Source organism: Amphiprion ocellaris, chromosome 4 (assembly GCF_022539595.1).
Source record: "Amphiprion ocellaris isolate individual 3 ecotype Okinawa chromosome 4, ASM2253959v1, whole genome shotgun sequence".
Taxonomy (NCBI): domain Eukaryota; kingdom Metazoa; phylum Chordata; class Actinopteri; family Pomacentridae; genus Amphiprion; species Amphiprion ocellaris.
The window spans coordinates 33,384,819-33,404,076 of record NC_072769.1 but is presented as its reverse complement, the minus strand read 5'-3'; the positions used below and the strand labels follow the sequence as shown (position 1 = coordinate 33,404,076).

At 39.1% G+C, this 19,258-nt stretch overlaps 1 protein-coding gene and 1 long non-coding RNA gene across 2 annotated transcripts in view; one reads left to right on the top strand and one right to left on the bottom strand.

The window, feature by feature from the left end:
• Positions 1-11,776, bottom strand: part of maml3 (mastermind-like transcriptional coactivator 3) — a 136,593-nt gene extending 124,817 nt beyond the window's left edge. Inside the window, exon 1 of the mRNA XM_023283543.3 lies at positions 10,715-11,776. Coding sequence (XP_023139311.2) covers positions 10,715-11,098 — 384 coding nt within the window. The 5' untranslated portion in view covers positions 11,099-11,776. The remainder of the gene's footprint in view (positions 1-10,714) is intronic.
• LOC129348717 (uncharacterized) overlaps positions 1-19,258 on the top strand; it is a 196,929-nt gene that overhangs the window by 166,582 nt on the left and 11,089 nt on the right. The window lies entirely within an intron of this gene.

The following is a 19,258-nucleotide window of genomic DNA, read 5'->3' as shown; positions in this document are numbered from 1 at the left end:
CATTTACGCATGCAATCGCAATAAACTCTGAGGAATGTTGTGCACATGAGTTCACACACTGTAGTGGTGGATCAGAGTGGACCAGGGCATCTCTGATAACCACCTCATCCATATTTTACAATGTTAGTGTTTGTGTGAAAGGAACAAAGATGGCTTCCCAACACTCGACTATCAATAATGTAAAATCCAAGCTGCCATTCAGATACGGCTACTTTAATACGACACTAACTACAGTACACGGAGGAGACAGCGAGCGGCCTTCTGACAGAATCCAAACAAAAGGGCAGCGATAAGACAGCAGTGCTGAAGACACAGGACTGGTTGGCTGTCAGCTCAGTGAGACGGTGTAAGTTCTGCTGCTGCTGAAAGATGATGGTCGATGCAAAAACACAACAAAAGTAGAGACAAGTCAGTTAGCATTAGCTGCCATGAGCTACAGGTCAGACTGGACCAGCTGAAGATGCAGCAACAAAACTATGCAAGTTTGTGTTTCATGACATCTCAGTTATCATTTGTAGGAAGCACAATGTTTTTACTTCATATTTCACACAGTGTCACTTTAACCCTCCTGTTGTCTTCATTTACAGGCACCAAAAAATATTGTTTCCTTGTCTGAAAAAAATCCAAAAATTTAGAAAAAAAATTCCCCAAATTTCTGAAAATTTGCAAAATCTTCAGGAAGAAATTTCCAAGAATTCCTTAAAAGTTTCCCTTAAAAGTTTTATCTTTAAAAAATCCCCCAAAAATTGGCAAGAAAATTCTTGTAAATATTTTCAAAAAATGAGTAAAAATCTTCCAAAAAAATCCTAAAAATATCTAAAGTGATTCCATATATATCAGTAACATTTCTAATATTTTCTTTAAGAACATTCACATAAAAATCAACCAAAATCCAGCAAATCTCGTTATACGCTGTATAATGACAATAAAACACATTCTATTCTATTCTATTCTATTCTGTTCTATTCTATTCTATTCTATTACCTTCCTGCAGATATTCTAGTCGTGCTTCATGTCTTTTTGGCATGAAAGTACAACAGCTTTTTTAAAGCCACATTTAAAGAATCTTTATGAAAATGTACCATGTTTAACTCTGAACCTAAAACACACCTAAAGCTTAAAAATGCTTGTATGGTATTAAGGTTGTATTATTAAAAAATATTTGTGACACAATTTACTACTGTAACTGTACAAACAGAAACTTTCTGATGGTCCTTGAACTCATCGTCGGTGCTGTCCTGCCAGAAAATGTGAACAAATCTAATCTTAAAGCTGAGATATTTCATCAACATCACTTCAGTCTACATGACTTGTTTAAAAATTCACCAAAAATTAAATAATTAGAAGCCATTAATGACTCTGCTGCTACCAACAGTCGAAAGACAAAAATTCAGGCATTTTTCAGATGAACTGCAGGCTGTGTTTACACAAAGCAGATAGGAAACAAGTACAAACAAAAAGTAACAAATTAAAAAGAGGTAAATATCTATAATATGTAGTCACCTTTTATCGCTAGTGTTAGTAACATGTGTGGGAAATGTTGTACGTGTTGATTCCAGATTCTTCAAATCATTTAAAAAGTTCAACTTTTGTTTTCTTTTTTCTATGACTAACGGCATTATAATTTTGTTATACTGCAAAGAGCACATTTCTGCGTTCTCTCACCTTCTTCATGGCTGTTCTGTTTCCACAGAGGTCCAAAACTTTATATTGCAGAAAAAATAAGCCCATAGTGAGTAAAAATGTGACAGAAGCAAAAAAACGTCCAGAACGAGATAAATGATAATAATATTCACCAAAATATGTTTTCTTATTTCTGTATGGCCCTAAAAACCAAAGTTATGCTCTCTAAATATGCCTAATATGGGCACTTTGATCAATCTATACTCTGTTTTTTCTATTTTCTGTTAGGGGGGAAGAGAAGCAACAAATCTAGACATTTGAGATGCTGGAAGCTGAGAACATTAATCATTACGTCACTATTTATGCTCAAAAAAGTTGAAAAATAGTTTAATTCTGCTCTCGACATGAGTGCAGTAAGTTAGAGGCCACTGCTTCTTTATTGTACCTATGCCATGCAACCAATATCTATGTTGTACGTCTGTACAATGTCAATACACATGAAAAAATAAAGCTAAACTGTTCATTTTAAAATCCTGAGCCGTGAGATGCAGCCTTATTTTTTTTATCTCCATCAACAACCACCAACAAGCAGGTGGGTTGGCTGAAGGGCAAAGGACAAAACAGTGTGGGTTTGAATGCCCTTTGTCACGTCACCTCACTTTCTTTCATCCATCCGTCCTGCGTCACATCACCAGAAAACTGGAACAAAAAAGCCCTTAAAAAACAAAAAAAATCAACCACAGGCAAGCAGAGAAATTTTCGATGCACCTCTGTGCACTGAGTGGAAGACAGCATCTTTACAGAGCAGCTGCAAGGAGTGAATTAGAGCAAACATCCTTGTTGTGAGAGCTGACAACAGTGAGTAAAGGTTCTCTAAGATCCTTATGTTGGAGTTTTGAAAATAAAGTGCAAAGAAGCAAAAAAAAATGATATTTAAGGGCCTCTTCAAGGTAAGCACCAACTTCTTAGCAGGTAAAGTGAGTTTTTTTTAACCATGTGTGTGCATTTCAAGCAGCGAAAAGTTTCTGAGTTTGCACGGAGTCGGTTTGAGAAAACTGCCGAAAGTGTGTGTGTTCCTGCAGAACGTGAACAAGCGTGGGAGGAAGGGAATGTGGTCGCAGCCGCCCCAAATCAAAAACATCCAGAGCTTGTGCATGAGTGTGTGTGGAGGGACTCAGGGACGAGGAGGGAGAGGAAAAAAAGGGGGTGTAAAAAGTTGACTGTGGTGCAGAAAGGGTGCATTTTAAAAGACACGGTCAATAAAAAACACAGGGAGGCGGTGAAATTAGCGTGTAATGAGTCAAAAGCTGCACGCCGGTGATGTCACGACTCGACGTCACACTCTGCGTGAGCGTGTCAGCTCCACGCCAGCTCGCCAGGTTAAATATAGCAAATTGGGAAACAGTCCCAGCTGAGTTTAACGATGCTTCAGCTACCATCCACACAGCGTTAGCGCCGCGCTAACGCTGAAACCGGAGACGTGTTGAACACAGGGGGGAAGGAGGGAGGAAGGGAGGGAAGAAGGGGAAGGCCTCGGATTCATGAAAACTCAGCCGCCCACACTCCGGCCTCGGCTGCCAAGAGTCGAGCAGGACAACAGCGAATGTGTGTGTGAGTTAGACATTCCTGCGCGAGGTGGATGCCAAGCAGAGCCGAACACAGACCGTCCTGAGCTACTGTGTTTTAGAGGAAGCTAACGAGTCTCTCGCTGTGCGGCTCAGGCCTCGCAGCTGTAAACTTGTTGGCAATTAGGTGATCAGATCCGACCAGGTGTATTGTCAGGGAAAAACAAAAGCACAGGTCACGATTTGGCTTTTAAGCAACATCGAGGCCCATCGGGTCGCAGACATGAGCCTGAAAGTGAAAAGTCGGATCAAAGCAGCGTCTCAATAAAATGACGTTAAGACACAAAAGCTGCTTGTTTTGTCTCTTTAATAGTAGCTAAAAGCAGGTAAAGTTAGATTAGAATCACACTTTTAAAATGCGATGGTTTTTTTTTTTGGCCATTTTAACCCTCCTGTTGTCTTCATTTGCGGGCACCAAAAAATATTGTTTCCTTGTCTGAAAAAAATCCAAAAAATCAGCAAAAAAATTCCCCAGATTTCTGAAAATTTGCAAAACCTTCAGGAAGAAAATTCCAACAATTCCTTAAAAGTTTCCCTTAAAAGTTTTAGTTGAAAAAAAATCCCCCAAATATGGCAAGAAAATTATTGTAAATATTTTCAAAAAATGAGTAAAAATTTTCCAAAAAAATCCTAAAAATATCTCAAGTGATTACAGATCTATCAGTAAAATTTTTAATATTTTCTTAAGAACATTCGCATGAAAACCCAACCAAAATCCAGAGAAACATTTTTAACATTTCTTTTATTCCACCAAAAAATGTTCAGATTTCCCAAAAATGCTGAAAATGCGGACATCAGAAGTTTCACTGTGAAAATTTATTTTTTTTTTCCACATTTTCAAACTTTAAACTGGGTCAATTTTGACCCGCAGGACAACACGAGGGTTAAACAATTTACTGTTATTTGTAAAGATTTTCCATGTTTTGTTAAATTACATAGGATTACTATTAAAACCACAGAAAAAAATATTAATCCACACATCAAACTGACCAAAACTGTAAATAATGTCTGCATCAAAAATCTGCATTTTTTAAATAAATGGTAATGCATTGTTTTACAATATGATCATAAAACACACAAGTTTTGGTCATTTTAAATGATTTTTATTTTTTTTAATTCAGACAGGCTACAATTTGTTTTTGCTTGTTTTACAAATGTTTCTCTGTTTTGTTAAATTACAGATAATATCTAATAAAATCACAGAAAAAAGGATTAATTTGCATGTTATGTGTAACAAAAAAGCAGTCCAAAATGTAAATAACGTCCACAGGAAAAATCTGTATTTGTATATGGTAATTTGTACTTTTACCACATTTGACATTAAAATTAGACTATTTTTTTTTTTTTACTTTATTTAACTTAATAAAAATATTATTTTACAGACAACATTTAAAATGGTAAATATGAATGTTTTCTAACTGTTCATTAACCATTCTTTTGTTTTGTGAAATTGTAGATATCTAATAAAATCACCGAAAAAAGTATCAATTTAAATGTCAATGGTACAAAAAAAACAGTGACCAAAACTGTGTATCTCTTTAACATTAAAAATCAGCATCATAATATAATCTTTAACGACGCTGACCTTAAAATTGCACTATTTTTACAAATATTAAAACATAAAAGATTGAAAATTCTGAATTCTTTTACAGATTGTGTTATTTTACAGATTTATGCTGATTTGTTAAACTACACATCATATTTAGTAAAATAACCCGAAAATTTTATAATTTACACATTGACTGTAAAAAAAAAAAAAAAAAAAATGGCCACAACTCTAAATATTGTCTACATCTTTTACAATGCGCGACTGTCAAACCACTGCATTGAAATCTGCTAAAAACATTATTATGTTAACATATTTAAGATATTTTTCTGGCACCGTCGCTGGCAGACTTTTAGAGTAGATGAAGTTCTGCTTTCAGCTGTCAGAGGTTTTAACAGGTGTCTCACTTTGGGCGTCACTCCCTCTTTATCAGCACACAATTTTCATTTTTAGACTTCAGCATTCTTCACATTAATCTCTCCACCAACAATTGCCTCGACAGGCCGGGTTGCCGTCGCTAATTCTCCCTCCACACGTGTAATGAACAAGTTCACACCTGCTCCCTGTGGGTTGTCAGATGTCACCGTGGGAAGACGAACCCATCAAAAATGTAAACTCAAGGCAAAGAATGAACATCACAGACGGATGACATTTTTAAATGGTTTCTCTGTTCTGCTCTGACTGTTGTTCCAGTGACCCAGTGGTTCAATCTGCTGGTTACAACTGAAGATGGTACCTGATCCAACCAATCCATTGGTTGTGGGGAAAAAGTCAGTAGAAAGTCAGTACTTTCTACTGACATGACAGCAGCAGACTGGGAGCAGACCAGCTGCACATATTTATATGATTTGAGAAAATATAGCTATATTATCTGGCAATCCAGCACAAGAACTACTGAGGAATAAAACACAGACAAGTTAGCTGCTGCTTTTAGATAATCTGCCATGCTGGTTGTTAAGCTGTGATACGAAAAGCTGTTTGCAAAGTTTTCACCTGACTTTTTTCCATTTGTTTAAACAAAATGCAGAAACACTGACAAATATTTTGACTTGCTGTCAGTTAGTTTGGAGCTCAGTAAAACATTGTGTAAATGGTTAAAAGTTATACCTAGCAGTCTCCACTAAATTAGGAGGGTTCAAAATCGCAAAAACAGGTAGTCTGGATTATTCCTGTAATGCTGTTGAGGTAGGACTTTTCTCCTTATGAAATCAACACAGCACACTGTCCAACCAATGACAATTTGGTCAGATGAGCAGGTATCGATCAATCAACCTGGCCAATACAATAAAAAATATTTAAAAACTGTAATAAATATATATAGAAAGAATCCGCAGATTTTTAACTTTTATACAGTCCTTAAACTAACTTAACCAACTTAAGATTAAGTATAAAAACATATTTCATCAAAATGGCCTCATTTAAAAAAAAAAAAAAAATCGCCATAAGAAAATGCTTGCTTCAACCAAGTTTTGTAAAAAAAACTAAACTTCTGTACTCCTTGACGCAACTATGAAGACCAACAGTGATGTGACAAAAACTGTGGGACGTTTTGGCTGAACTGCAGGCTGTGTTTATACCTTAATCTGACACAACATCAATCTCACGCTAAATAACAACCAAACCAAAGAACTGCTTTGATCCTAAAAGGTGAATACACTCAATTTATCCAAAAACTGATCTAAACACCAACATGTTTCAACTCTGTTAATCACTTTAAATAACCTTTATTTTATCACATTGTGTCATCGAGATCCCTTCTGCAGCAGAAAAACGAAAAGAGATAAGACAGAAAATAAAACACAGCCTGTAACACACAAAGACGGGATCAGAGAAACAACCTGAGAAGGTCCAAAATCAAAACGCTTAAATTCATCAAGGGGAAGAGAATAATGGTCTCAGCTGACAAAGCTTGAGTTGGGTAACCTGGAGTTGTACCTGACATGAGGGGTTATGGATCGCTATGCTGCAGAAACCTATAGTGTTTTCTCCCGCTGCCACATCCGATGCTGCATGTTACATCCATTTTGTGGAAGCGTACATCAGCTACAGCATAACCTAAAGTAGCTACATGCATCGACCGTGTAGCTACGCCAAAGCTGCGTTCATATTCATGCGTGTATTATGTGTCCACGAAGCTTCAAAGGTCCAAATGTTGTCGTCTTCGAGTGTCTGTACGGATGTTTGGAAAATGTATGACCCTGCAGGCTGTATGTGCTGACCTTACAAGCTGACTGCAGGTGTGAAAACGCCTACGCAGACACTCAGTAAGTGCAAATGCTCAATGCCGAGGCTAACAATTATTTTCATTATCAATTAGTGTGCCAATTATATCCTGAGTAATAGTTCAGTCCGTGAAAACAGAAGAAAAATACCCATTACAGTTTCTCAGACCCCAACAGGAGACCTACAGTCAAAGATATTCAATTTACTGTCACATTTGACTGAAAAATAAAAGTCTTTCACAGATGAGGAGCTAAAACCAGAGATGGTTTGTTCAGAAACTAAACTGGCAACTTTTAATATAATCAACGAGTCAACCTACAATAATCAAACAATTGTTTCAGCTCAACTGTCTGCAGTAGTTTTGGAGTAAATGTGCTGCTAATAATGTTCCAGCTTTAATGATGTGAATATTTTGGGTTCATAGCTAAGACCAGAGAAATAAAGGATAAAATTGTATTCAGTTTTCTCTTTAGTCCAGTGAGGAGTTTACAAATTAATTATCAAATTAATTAAGGTAATCAGGTGAGTGTGAATTTTGTGTCAACCTTTGAAGTTCATAAAGTTTATGGCTGGTTTCAAAGGCATGCTTTTCTTTTTTTTAAAAAAAGCACAAAAATGACACTATTTATAGGAGCCAAAAACTGTAAAAAAAGAAAGAATCGGTGGATTATCTATTTTCCTACAGTCCTCAATCTACTTATCTGTGATGTTGTTTCAAATGAAAAATTATCCAAATATAAGCTTAAAATTATGTTATTCCATCAAAATCACTTTATTCTACATGTCTCATTAAAAATTTTGTCAAAAATCAGGTGTTTGCTCTGGTCAGCTTTTATAAAGAATATATGTATAAAATTCTGTGATCCTCATGACAACCGTGAAGCTTTTAGTGACTCAGCTGTAACCAACGGTGGAACTGCAGGCAGTGTTTACAGAGAGCAGACGCGTCTCATTTAAAAATTCACCACAAATATATTGTTTGCACAGACCAGATTATGTAAAATACAAAAAAAATCTACACTCCTTGTCTCAACCGAAAAGCTATTAGTGACTCAACTGCAACCAACAGTCACATGACAAAAATGTAAGGACTTTTCAGCTGAACTGCAGGCTGTGTAGAGCAGAGAGAAGACACGTTTGAAAACAAATTAAAAATGTCAGCAACAAAATATCTATAGCATGTGGAGTCACTGTTCTTTTCCAGTGTTCATAACACCAGTGGACACCTAGAATAGTCTCGTACATGCTGACTCTACTTTTTTTTTAATTAGAGAAATTAAAGTTCAGCTGAATCTTTATTTATTATGCATTGCATTCTAAGTGTGTTATACTGCACAAAAGATATTTTGAGTTCTCTCTGCTTCTAGCCATAGTTGTTCTGTTTCTGTAGAGATGCAGGACTTTGACTTTATATTTCAGTGACAAATGAGCCCACAGTGAGTAAAAATGCGACAGGAGCAAAAAACACCCAGAACCCACTTCAGGTTTACAGGGTTACTATTAAATATATTTTGTTTCCTGCACATTACAGCAGTTGGTGGACAATGAATCTATATTAAATACAGTGAAAAGGAAGTTCTGAAATATGTAAATGAGTCCTTGAGGATTACAGTGTTATATGATGCATGGCTGCTCACAGAAAACACAGAGGGGGCTCAGAGTTCTGCACGCGACCCTCTCATTAACACACAATTACAAGTTTGCCTGTGTTGTGAGAGTGAACAAACAACCAATTTCTGTTTCTGAGCTCAACTTCTGGCTGCATGCGGTCACACCTCTTTACCTGCAGCTTCAGATAGACAGGAAATGGTGGGAAAGACAGAGAGGGTTCCCAGTGTCTTCTTCTCCTTTCTCGCTAATAGTTAGCCTATAAACATAAACACACACTTTCCATAATTACAGGCTTGCCTCCTGCTCTGACGTGGGTGTGTCTGAGAACCATCAGACCAAAGCACAGTTCACTGGGATGCACATGACAATACAAACCATTTAACACAATCTGGACCGTGGCAGTGAAAATGCATTATTTGCATTTGGAAATTACAGGTTTTGCACATTTTTTGCACTCCTGACAGCTTGTAATTACCATATTGACACTGAACCAGCACGGAACTGTTCATTTATGTCCCATTTAGCCTCTTGATGTGAACTTTTCATCACCCTCTGCTGCGGTACTCTTTCTGTGCAGGTGAAGCTGCATTCAAACACACCTTCAAAGAGCAGTTTGCAGGCCCTACAGATTAAGGTCTCTCCCCCCTCCTGGGAATTTGTGCATGCATGTCTTCGCAGTCACATCAACAGCACACTTGGCTTTCCTAGAATGCCTGCTTCTGAAGTGACTACATACAGCCATCTAGCTGCAGCTCTGCTCTTCTGAGGGACTTTTTCCTTCACGATTCGCTGCCAAGAGCTCACAACGTAGCATGAAAAGGCTGCTAACGCGCAGCGCTGTGTGTTTTCAGCTACTGTTTGCATACAAGGTGTCGCCTTCAGTGACAAGAAGCAGAGCACAGGGACGCCTCTGTGTCTTTAAGCAGTAATCCTTCCATTCTCAGAGCATTTGTTGCCGACCATCTAATGGGCGGTTCGGTTTAATGTCCACAAGGGCCGCTGGGAGCTCCTGCACTATTAAAACCACCGCCGTTCTCCCTCTGAAGCTGGAGCTGCTCTGGCTTGTGTGGCTCTTAAATAACGGCTGCCTCAGAAATTAAAGACACTCTGATTTTTGCATTTCAAAAGAGAGGAGGAACTGGGTTCGCTGCAGCAACAAAAGGGATAACAATGTTGACATTCCCCACATGTATCCTTTGGTCTCTTCTAAGAGGAAAGCAGAGCTCGCCCACAGGAGACACTGCACAGTTTTGCTGGCATCTCACTCACAAGTCAAACACTGGAAATGAAAAACCTGATTTGCAGACCTGCTCATTAGCAAACTAAGATCCTCACAAGGAGCTAAACAATCCTCCATATGTTACCACTGCCCCCTACCAACAGGAAATCACTGTAGCATTCTCACAAAATCTAATGTGGCTGCATGGGATTTGTACTTCCTAAGGCATAAATGCAATGTATGTGCAGTTTTTTGTGGCAAAAAGCAGAGCTGACTTATAATATATGCCATGTGATCACTGTATTACATTGTAAATGGTGTGGCAGCTGTCTGATGTCACTTTCTAGTGTGGTGGGAGGTTACTTTCAGTGAGGAGGTGGTTGTGATGAGGTGTTTGCAACACTGTGGGCACCCACTGTTGATTTTCAGAGTATGTTACAACGGTGCAGACTGGAGCACAAACTGCTGCAAGGAAGCAGTGATGCAATGCTAAAGCTCGCCTGTCTTGCAGCACAACAAAAAAAGCACAAAGAACAAGAAAAGGAGAAGTTGTTTTCATGCGAACTATCCATAAGTTGGTAGCAAGTTGCTGAGGTGGGAATCATAACACTTTGCAAACTTTTGCAACCAAATACCAGCTGTCAAGGTTGGCATTTCCTTAAATTGAGCAGGACTGAAGCCTCCCAGCAGCAGCAGCAGCCTGTTGTCTCCTTTGTAAACAAAAGCACTCTGGTTGGAAGAAGTGGTGAACAAGTAGTGCAGCTTGTCCAGGAAGAAGTGAGTGTGTGCAGGAGTGTGTGTTGTGTTTATGTGAGTGGTGGAGGTGCTGGTGGGGGTCTCGGGGCAGCTCTGGCCCGCTGTCCTTACCGCTATGAGCGTGTTACTCCTCTGCTCCGTGGAGGAGGCAGAGTCCGGGTCCGGCTGCTTGCTCTGCGGCTGCTTGCTGCTGCCACTGCCGCCGCCTCCTGCAGACTTCTTGGCCCTTTGCTCCAGACTCCGCTGGTACAGGCTCACAGTCTCCCGGCGCTCTATCTCCAGCTGCTCGGCGTGAGCTTGCTGGTAGCGGCTCTCACAGTTTACGTGGTGTCTCCGGCAGCCCTCTATCCGCTGCCTGAGCCGCTCCACCACCGTGCTGTGCTTAGGGATGCCCACCGCCCCGGCGGGCACCACGCTGCCGGCGGCCGGGTTCATGCTGTTGTTGATGCAGATACTGCCGTTGGGTCCGGCAGCGGGGGAGGCGAAGTCCCCCATCACCGCGCCGAGTGGCTGCTATTTTGGAAGAACTTTTCCCCCAGTCACTGCCACCACCACCGCCGCCGCCGCCTCCTCCTCCGGCCACCTCCACCTCCACCAGCGAGTGTCCCCGCTCTGAGCGCGTCCTCCTCGGCGAAAGGTCCAGGGAGCAGCCGGCCAGCGGGCGGAGGGTTCGACCGACAACCGGGGAGGTTTAAAGGGCTGCGAGCCGAGCGGTCATGTGGCTCCTCCGCGAAAAACACCCGAAACAAGCCCAAAACTGGGTTCAACAACGAAGCCGCTGCAAACAACAACTCCTCCGGGGGGGAAGACACAACAATACGGCGGAGCTCCGAGCCGGCGGTCACACACACACAGCCCGTCCCGCGGAGGAGCAGCAACGGCGGCGGCGGCGGCAGCAACAGTCCGCTCGCCGTTTCACGGTGTTGTCCTTTGAGAAAAAGTTTTGCTGCCTAAACCGAACGGGCTCCGGAGTTTCCCAGTGAACTTGCATCTCATATGGTTTTGGTTTGAGAGAAATCCCGGTGAAGATGTTGCTGAGACGTCCTCGGTAGTCCAGTTGTGCGGCAGATCGAGGAGCCCCGACGGAGCAAAACGCGGATATGGAAGCAGTGGCGGAAGTCTGTAGTCACTGACTGCCGCCTGCCACCATCACAATAATCAGGTCCGCTCCTCCACCATGCCAGCGGAGTGATATCAGGACAGGAGCCGAGTACGAGCCAGCGAGAGGCTGTGAGGAGCCCGCTGGAGGACGCGCCGAAAACCCGGTGTGGATCCCGGAGAGGAGCTGCTTTCACCGACCACCTGTCCTGTGCTGCCTGCATGGGCTGGTACGGAGGCCCGGAGGGCTCAGCCCGCTGCAAAGTGACAAAAGCACACGAGCAGACAAAACGCAGGAAATTAGTAAAATATCTCCAGTAATCTCATTACAGAGAGGCATCATTAACGAGAGGAATGCTGCAAGGAAACAAAACCAAATACAGAAACTGTGCAAAACAAGATGAAAATTATAGAAAATGTAAACAAACATGGAAAAAACACAACCGAATATGGAAACGCAGAAAAAAGGTTGCAACTACACACGCACATTGCACACACCAAAACACATCTATATGCTCTAAATAAGGAAACTCAAGGAAATACAGAAGCACCACAAAAATACTGAAATTATACCAAAATGCAAAATCACAAAAGCAAGCTGCAAAGGGATAAAAAAAAATAAATAACTACATTAAATATCTGAAGCAATTTGACAACAGAGGTGCAATATTTAAGGAAAGGTGAAGCAACAAAACACAAATACAAAACAGTGAAAAATAAGCTTAAATTTATTGAAAATAAAATACACACAAACATACAACAAGCATAGAAAACAAGACAGAATGTGGAAACCACACAAAAAACTGAAAATACAGAAATGTGCTGCAAATACACAAAACAGAACAAAATGTAAAAATGTGCATGAAATTTAAAAAAAAAAACAAGGAAAAACAAAACAGGAAAAATACACAAGCACTGCAAAATAAGCCACATTCTATAGAAAATAGAAGAAAATACTAAAACCCAAGCAAATGCATAAACAATGCAAACTAAGATGCAAATTATAGAAAGCACAAGCCAATACAAAAACAAGCTGCAGAAGACAAAAATGATTTTAAAAAAATATCTCCAGCAATATGACAACAGAGAGGTCACATTATGAGGCAAAAATGCCACAAAAACAATACCAATTACAGAAACAGTGCAAAAGGAGCTGCAAATTATAAATAAAAAATACTAGAAATTATCAACACTCAATAAACATAGAAAACAACCAAAACAACTTAACAAGGTGTAAGTATAGAAAGCACAACACAATACAGAAACATAATGCAAATACATAGAACACAATGAAATCTAGAAACATGCCTTAAATGCAGAAAACACAAGGAAATACAGAAACACTGCAAAATAAGCTGCAAATTGCAGAAAACATGAACAAATACAAAAACACACAACAAACAGACAAAACACAAGGAAATTATGAAAACACGGGCGCAGCATTTGTGCTACAAATACAGGAAACACAAATACAGAAACAATGCAAAAGTAGAAACGAGTTGCAGATAGCAAAGAGGGATGGATGGATGGATGGATGGATGGATTTCCACCATAAACTGAGTGCTGAAAAGGCACTAACTGGTCCATTTAAATTCAAATACATGTACGTACACTACCTTTCAAAAGTTTTAGAACGCCCCAATTTTCCCAGTTTTTTATTGAAAAATGAAAGCGCAGGACAAATAAACAAATGAAGTTTAAAAAAACCCATTTAGAAACCAAAATGTATCCCAAAGTTTTGCCTCATTAAAGTAGCCATCTTTGGCAGATATAACAGCTGAACACACTCGTGGCATTCTTTCCACAATGGAAGTCAAATATTCTCCACAAAGTTCTTCCCAACTCTGTTGCAGAAGTTCCCATAAATGTGTGGCCCTTGTAGGTTACTTTACTTTCACTCTTTTGTCCAGTTCATCCCAAACCAGCTCCATGGGGTTGAAGTCTGGAGACTGTGCTGGACACTCCATGTTTTCAATCTTACCATCTTGTTCCTTTTTCTAAGGTAGTTCTGGCATAGCTTGGACTCATGTTTTGGGTCATAATCCTGCTGTAGGATGAACCGCTGACCAACTAGGAACATACCAGAGGGTTCTGCATGACGCTGCAGAATGCTGTGGTAGCCGTTTTGGTTCAGGGTTCCTCTCACTCTGTACAAGTCACCGACCCTGGATCCAGCAAAACAGCCCCAAACCATCACACTTCCTCCTCCATGTTTGACAGTTGATGTCCCACACTGAGGAACCATCCTGTCACACTTGATGATGTACAAAAATCCTCTGTGATGAACCAAAGATTTCAAATTTTGATTTATCGGACTGTAACACCTTCTTCCAGTCTTCAGTAGTCCATTGACAGTGTATCAAGGCCCAGGCAAAACTCTTTTTCTTCTGACTTTTAGCAATGACTTTCTTGCAGCAACTTCACCTGTCAAACCTGCAACTCCAAGTCTTTTCTTCCCAGATGAAGCTGAGACTTCTTACTACGACCACTATTAAGCTGCAATGTTCTGGAGGGCGTGGTTTCACTGTGTGTTCCAACAGTACTTTTATACAGAGGGGGTTGAAAGTAATCAAGAAAAGTTGGGACACCTGTAGGATTTGGTAGCACCAACTTTCAAGACTTGAGCAACCTCCATTGCTGCAGAACAGCTGTAAGTTGTTAATCCATTTCTTGTTCCCTGAAAAAGTTTTTTTTGTATAATTCTGAAATGTATGTTACTTTTCAGTTTTGGATAACATTGTGTTTTTTTTAACTTCTGGCAGTTCACCACTTACCTTTGTACCATTTCAAGCTATTTATTCAGTTCAATTCAATTCAATTTTATTTATATAGCGCCAATTACAGATCAAATTGTCTCAAGAGGCTTTACAGAACCCATATGCCTGAACCCCCAGAGCAGCCCTAAGGAGACAGTGGCAAGAAAAACACACTTTTAACAGGGAAGAAACCTTGAGCACAACCCGGCTCTTTATGTGGGGGGACCCATCTGGTGCTGGCCAGACGGGTTGAGAGGGACAGAAGAGGTAGAGAGGTGGAGGGGGAGGGATGGGAGAAGTGGAGGGTGGGGGACAAAGAACACATAACACACAACTGGATACATGTATGATAAGAAGGGTGATACATACAAAGTACAAGCTAACATTGAAATTGATTCATAGTTTACTGTTAAGGTGTACGGCTCTGGCATTAAATACACTACATTATATAGCTGGTAGTAAAATTCAAGCAGTGTGTAGATGAGCAAATCAAGTATAGTGAGGGTGATGCAGAGTAGACTGGTGGAAATGGGCAGCTGGAAGCAGTGGGCTGGAGGAAGGTCAGCAGCAGCATCCCACAGTGGACATGGACTTGAACTACTTGAATTTCAATTAAAAAAAATGGAAAAATTGAGGCGTTGTAAAACTTTTGGCTGGTAGTGTAGCTCTAAGCAATAATACCAATATCAATTGCAATATTAATTTTCTCAATAGTTTGTGCGATATCAGTTTCAGCATCGTGTAGTTTACTTTCATGTACAATATTTTAGTTACATGTGCAATATTTCATTTTCATGTACTATATGTCAATGTGCAATATTTCATTTTTAATGTGCAATATTTCAGTTTCATGTGTAATATTTATTATTATGTGTAATGTTTCAATTTCAGGTGCAGAATTTTAATGACGTGCGTGTATTATTTCACTTTCACGTAATGTGCAATTTTTAATTTTTCAGGTGCAGTATTCCAATTTCACACTATCTCATTATCATGTGTGATTTTACTTTAGTACCTCTGTATCATTGCCAGTATAATTCTTAGTTTCTATACTATAGCATGTAGCATCATGTTAGCTTATGCATGTTATTTTCAGCAATGGGTTGTACTTGTATCTTATTGCTTCCATATGAGATATTAAATTTCCAAATGTAATTTGCTTTAATTTGGATTCCGAGCAGTACCTGGCAAACAGATTTTCTTCAAGATTAATGAAGTTTTATCTTATTTTATAAAAACTTGTCAGAGGGCAGGAAATCGGGTTTAACCTTCTGAACTCTGAGTGGTTTCTGGGCGGTTTTGTTGCGATCACGTTTCTCCTCACTGTAGCTCATTTTTTACTGCATATATGAAATCCTGCACCTCATATGGAAACAGAACAGCCATGAATAGAAGGAAAGAGAAGCAGCAGAAAAACATAAGGGTTGCAGTCTTTGACAACATTTGGGGGGAAAAAATGGAATCAACATGCACAATATTGTTCATATTATATCATAGCTTGAACAACAAAAGTCATCAAATCAAGCATAGGTACCCTGGATGTTTTGTTGTGTTGTATTTGTCCAAAATGAGCATAAAATTGTCTAAAATAACTCCAACTTATCCAAATGGCCTTGAAGGGTTCAAAAAAATTACAAAGCTTTCCCACAATGATGACAAAATTGTCCAAAACACATAAAATTTGCACAAAATGACAAAGTGTTTTAAAATGACTCCATTTGTTCAAAAATGATTCAAAAAAAGTCCCAAATAAATTAAAAATGAACCAAAATCATATTAAAACTGCCAAAAAAAAAACCATTAAAAATGTCCCAGATGACTCATAAGTGTATTTTTGGAGCATGAATATTAAGGGATGTATCTGTTGTGTTTGTCCAAAATGAGCGTGTATGTGTAAAATACCTCCAAATTATCCCAACTGCCTTGAAAGCTTCCAAAAATGATGAAAACTTGCCCAGAATGATGACAAAATTGCCCAGAAATACCTACAACTTATGTGCTCAAAGTGACTTAAATAGTAAAAATTTTCAGACAACACAATCTATGCCCATGGTTATTTATACAGAACATTTCAAACAGAGTAAGATTAACATTACAAATTTATCAGATAAATTCAAATGTTAAAGGTACCTGCGGATTATCACTTATGCTTTTAGAGTGGTCAAACACAGGACAAGTTTTGTTTTTTTATAATTAATTTTTAAAAATTACAGATACATAAATATATCGAAAGGGCACACAGAGGAGCAAAGAGTTTTACTAAGTAGGCGTAATTAAAATTGTAGTTTTGAAATACATGACAGAAACTCATCATGCTCTTCTGTCCTTATGACTTCCACTACTACAACCAAAAATCATTCATTCATTCATTCATGTGAGAGAGAATTATGAAATAGCTGTCATAGGTTTGTTTATGTGTAGAATGAAATACTTTTATGTGAATGAGGGCTACAACAGTTTTAGCAGCAACTGATAACAGTGACATATCAGACTGTATTCAGCACTGATAGCCTTCCTGTCTTGTAAGGTGCTGCTGCTTATCTGATGCCTCACATTGCTGTTTGGTGATGCATCATGTGCTGAGTTAAGTTTACAGGCTGAAAAACATGTAGCAGGTTCAACACAACAGCAGCTGGGGGTTACAGCTTTTCTTCAGGTTAAATCCACCTCATCCTTTCTATTAAAAAAAAAAAAAAAACAGCATTCAGATGTTTTTTTCCTACTCAGCAAGAAAAGTTGCAAGAGTAGAATAAGTTTCATTTCATTTAAAGACTCCTCTAATGAAGAAAATCAGTGAAGCAGTGAGAGGTGCAAGAAAAAAAAATAGAACCCTGTTGGCAGATTTCAAAGGCTTGTTTTCTTTTTAAAAATCTGCAAAATGACACAACCAGAGCCAGAAACTGTTAAAAAAAAAAAAAAAAAATAGAAAGAAATGTCAGATTTTCAACTTTCCAAGTGCTTCTAACTACTTATCCGTAATGAATTCTTCAGTTGGGAAAAGTATCCAGATCTAAGCTTAAAATTCTGACATTTCAATTTTTAAGCAAGACACTTGTCTTGCTTAAAAATTTGCCAAAAATCAACTGTCTGTATTAAACAGATTCAGTTAAAACTAAAGAAAAGCTGTCCTTCTTGGTGCAAAAGTAGTTATTATTGACTCAGCTGTCAAAAATGGTGATATGAGGAAATTTCAGGAATCTTTTGCTGAATTAGGCTGACCTGCAGGCTGTGTTTACACATAGTACATAGAAGTCAAGCATGGAAACACATTATAAATGTAAATAGTAAAATATCTATAGTATGTAGACGTGCCATTTATTTTTTCAGTGTTGGTAGCACATGTGTGCTTGGAAAAATGCCATACATGTTGATATTTAACCAGAATTTTGTAAAATAAATAATCACAGGAATTCAAATTCATTTTCTCTTTTTTCATAATGTGTAGCATTATAACTGTGTCATAAAGCACAGAAGACATTTCTGAGCTGTCTCTCTCTCTTGTGCTGTTTCCATAGAGGTGCAGGACTTTATATTGCAGTTAAAAATGATCCCACAGTGAGCAACAATATGGACAAAGAAAATGTTGATATTTGAATCACATGAAAATATGATCAACGTGTGTATATGAAGTAAAGAAGTAATAATCAGCCACAGCTTTACCAAGAATGCTGGTGGCTATTTATGACCCTCCTCTTCCCAAAAAAGCAGCACAGTTGTGCACACATTCACATGCTCGCATGGACACCAATGTGAATCTCATCCTCACTGACACATGTAGTGTATTTCAATATTAGAGGCCTGCTCTCTCTCTCTCTCTCTCTCTCTCTCTCTCTCTCTCTCTCACTCTCTTTTTCTCTCTCTGTCACTCTCCACGCGCCTCTCTCGCCCATTTTTATTTTTATCTGCCATGTCATGTGGGAGTTGTGAGCTCCATCCCCGACTGTTTGGGCCATATGTGCTCCCTTGTCTCTGTGTAACCATCCCACCAACACACAAACACAGAGTCATGTACTGTACACCAACAGAGGCAGAAGCACACACACAGTCACACTATCTGCATGGCAATTAAACATAGACAGCATGTGTCTCTGCTTCCACTCCATTGGCTGTTATTCATTTCTGTTTGCCGGTTCAGTGTTGAAAGGTCAGGCCATTCTTGCACCTGTAAAGAAGATTATACCCTCAGTGTTTTGACGAATTCCTGTCAAGAGGAATCTAGCATGCTAATACTTGTCTGTGATCACTTAAAATTAATCAATATCCCAACAAGTCCTTAAAATTAAATGGCACAATATGTTGTTTGCAGCTGTTGGGTTTTCTCATCTGACATCCCAATTTCTCTAAAGTGGAAAATGCCACCAACTTAGACTATAAATGGGGAGCATCCATCCATCCATCCATCCATCCATCCATCCATCCATCCATCCATCCATCCATCCATCCATCCACTACTTTATCCTCTGTAGGGTTATTTCCAATAAAAAAACTGGGAAAATTGGGGCATTTTAAAACTTTTGACTGGTAGTGTCTGTACCTGCTGTTTTAGCTGAAGGGGGAGGAGTTACACACTTTAAATGGACCAGTCAGTGCCTTTTCTGCACTCAGTTTATGGTGGAAATCCATCCATCCATCCTAAAGCAATTATCAAGACAAATTAGGTGTCAGTTGATTGTAGATTTATTCAGCTTTGAATATTTTCTTTCATAAAACTTAAAGTGGAAAAAACTGGAAAATTAGTTTGACTGTTTTTCATTTTAGCGCAGATTTTTGTTGCCAATCCTCTTGTGGTCAAAGAGTTGCC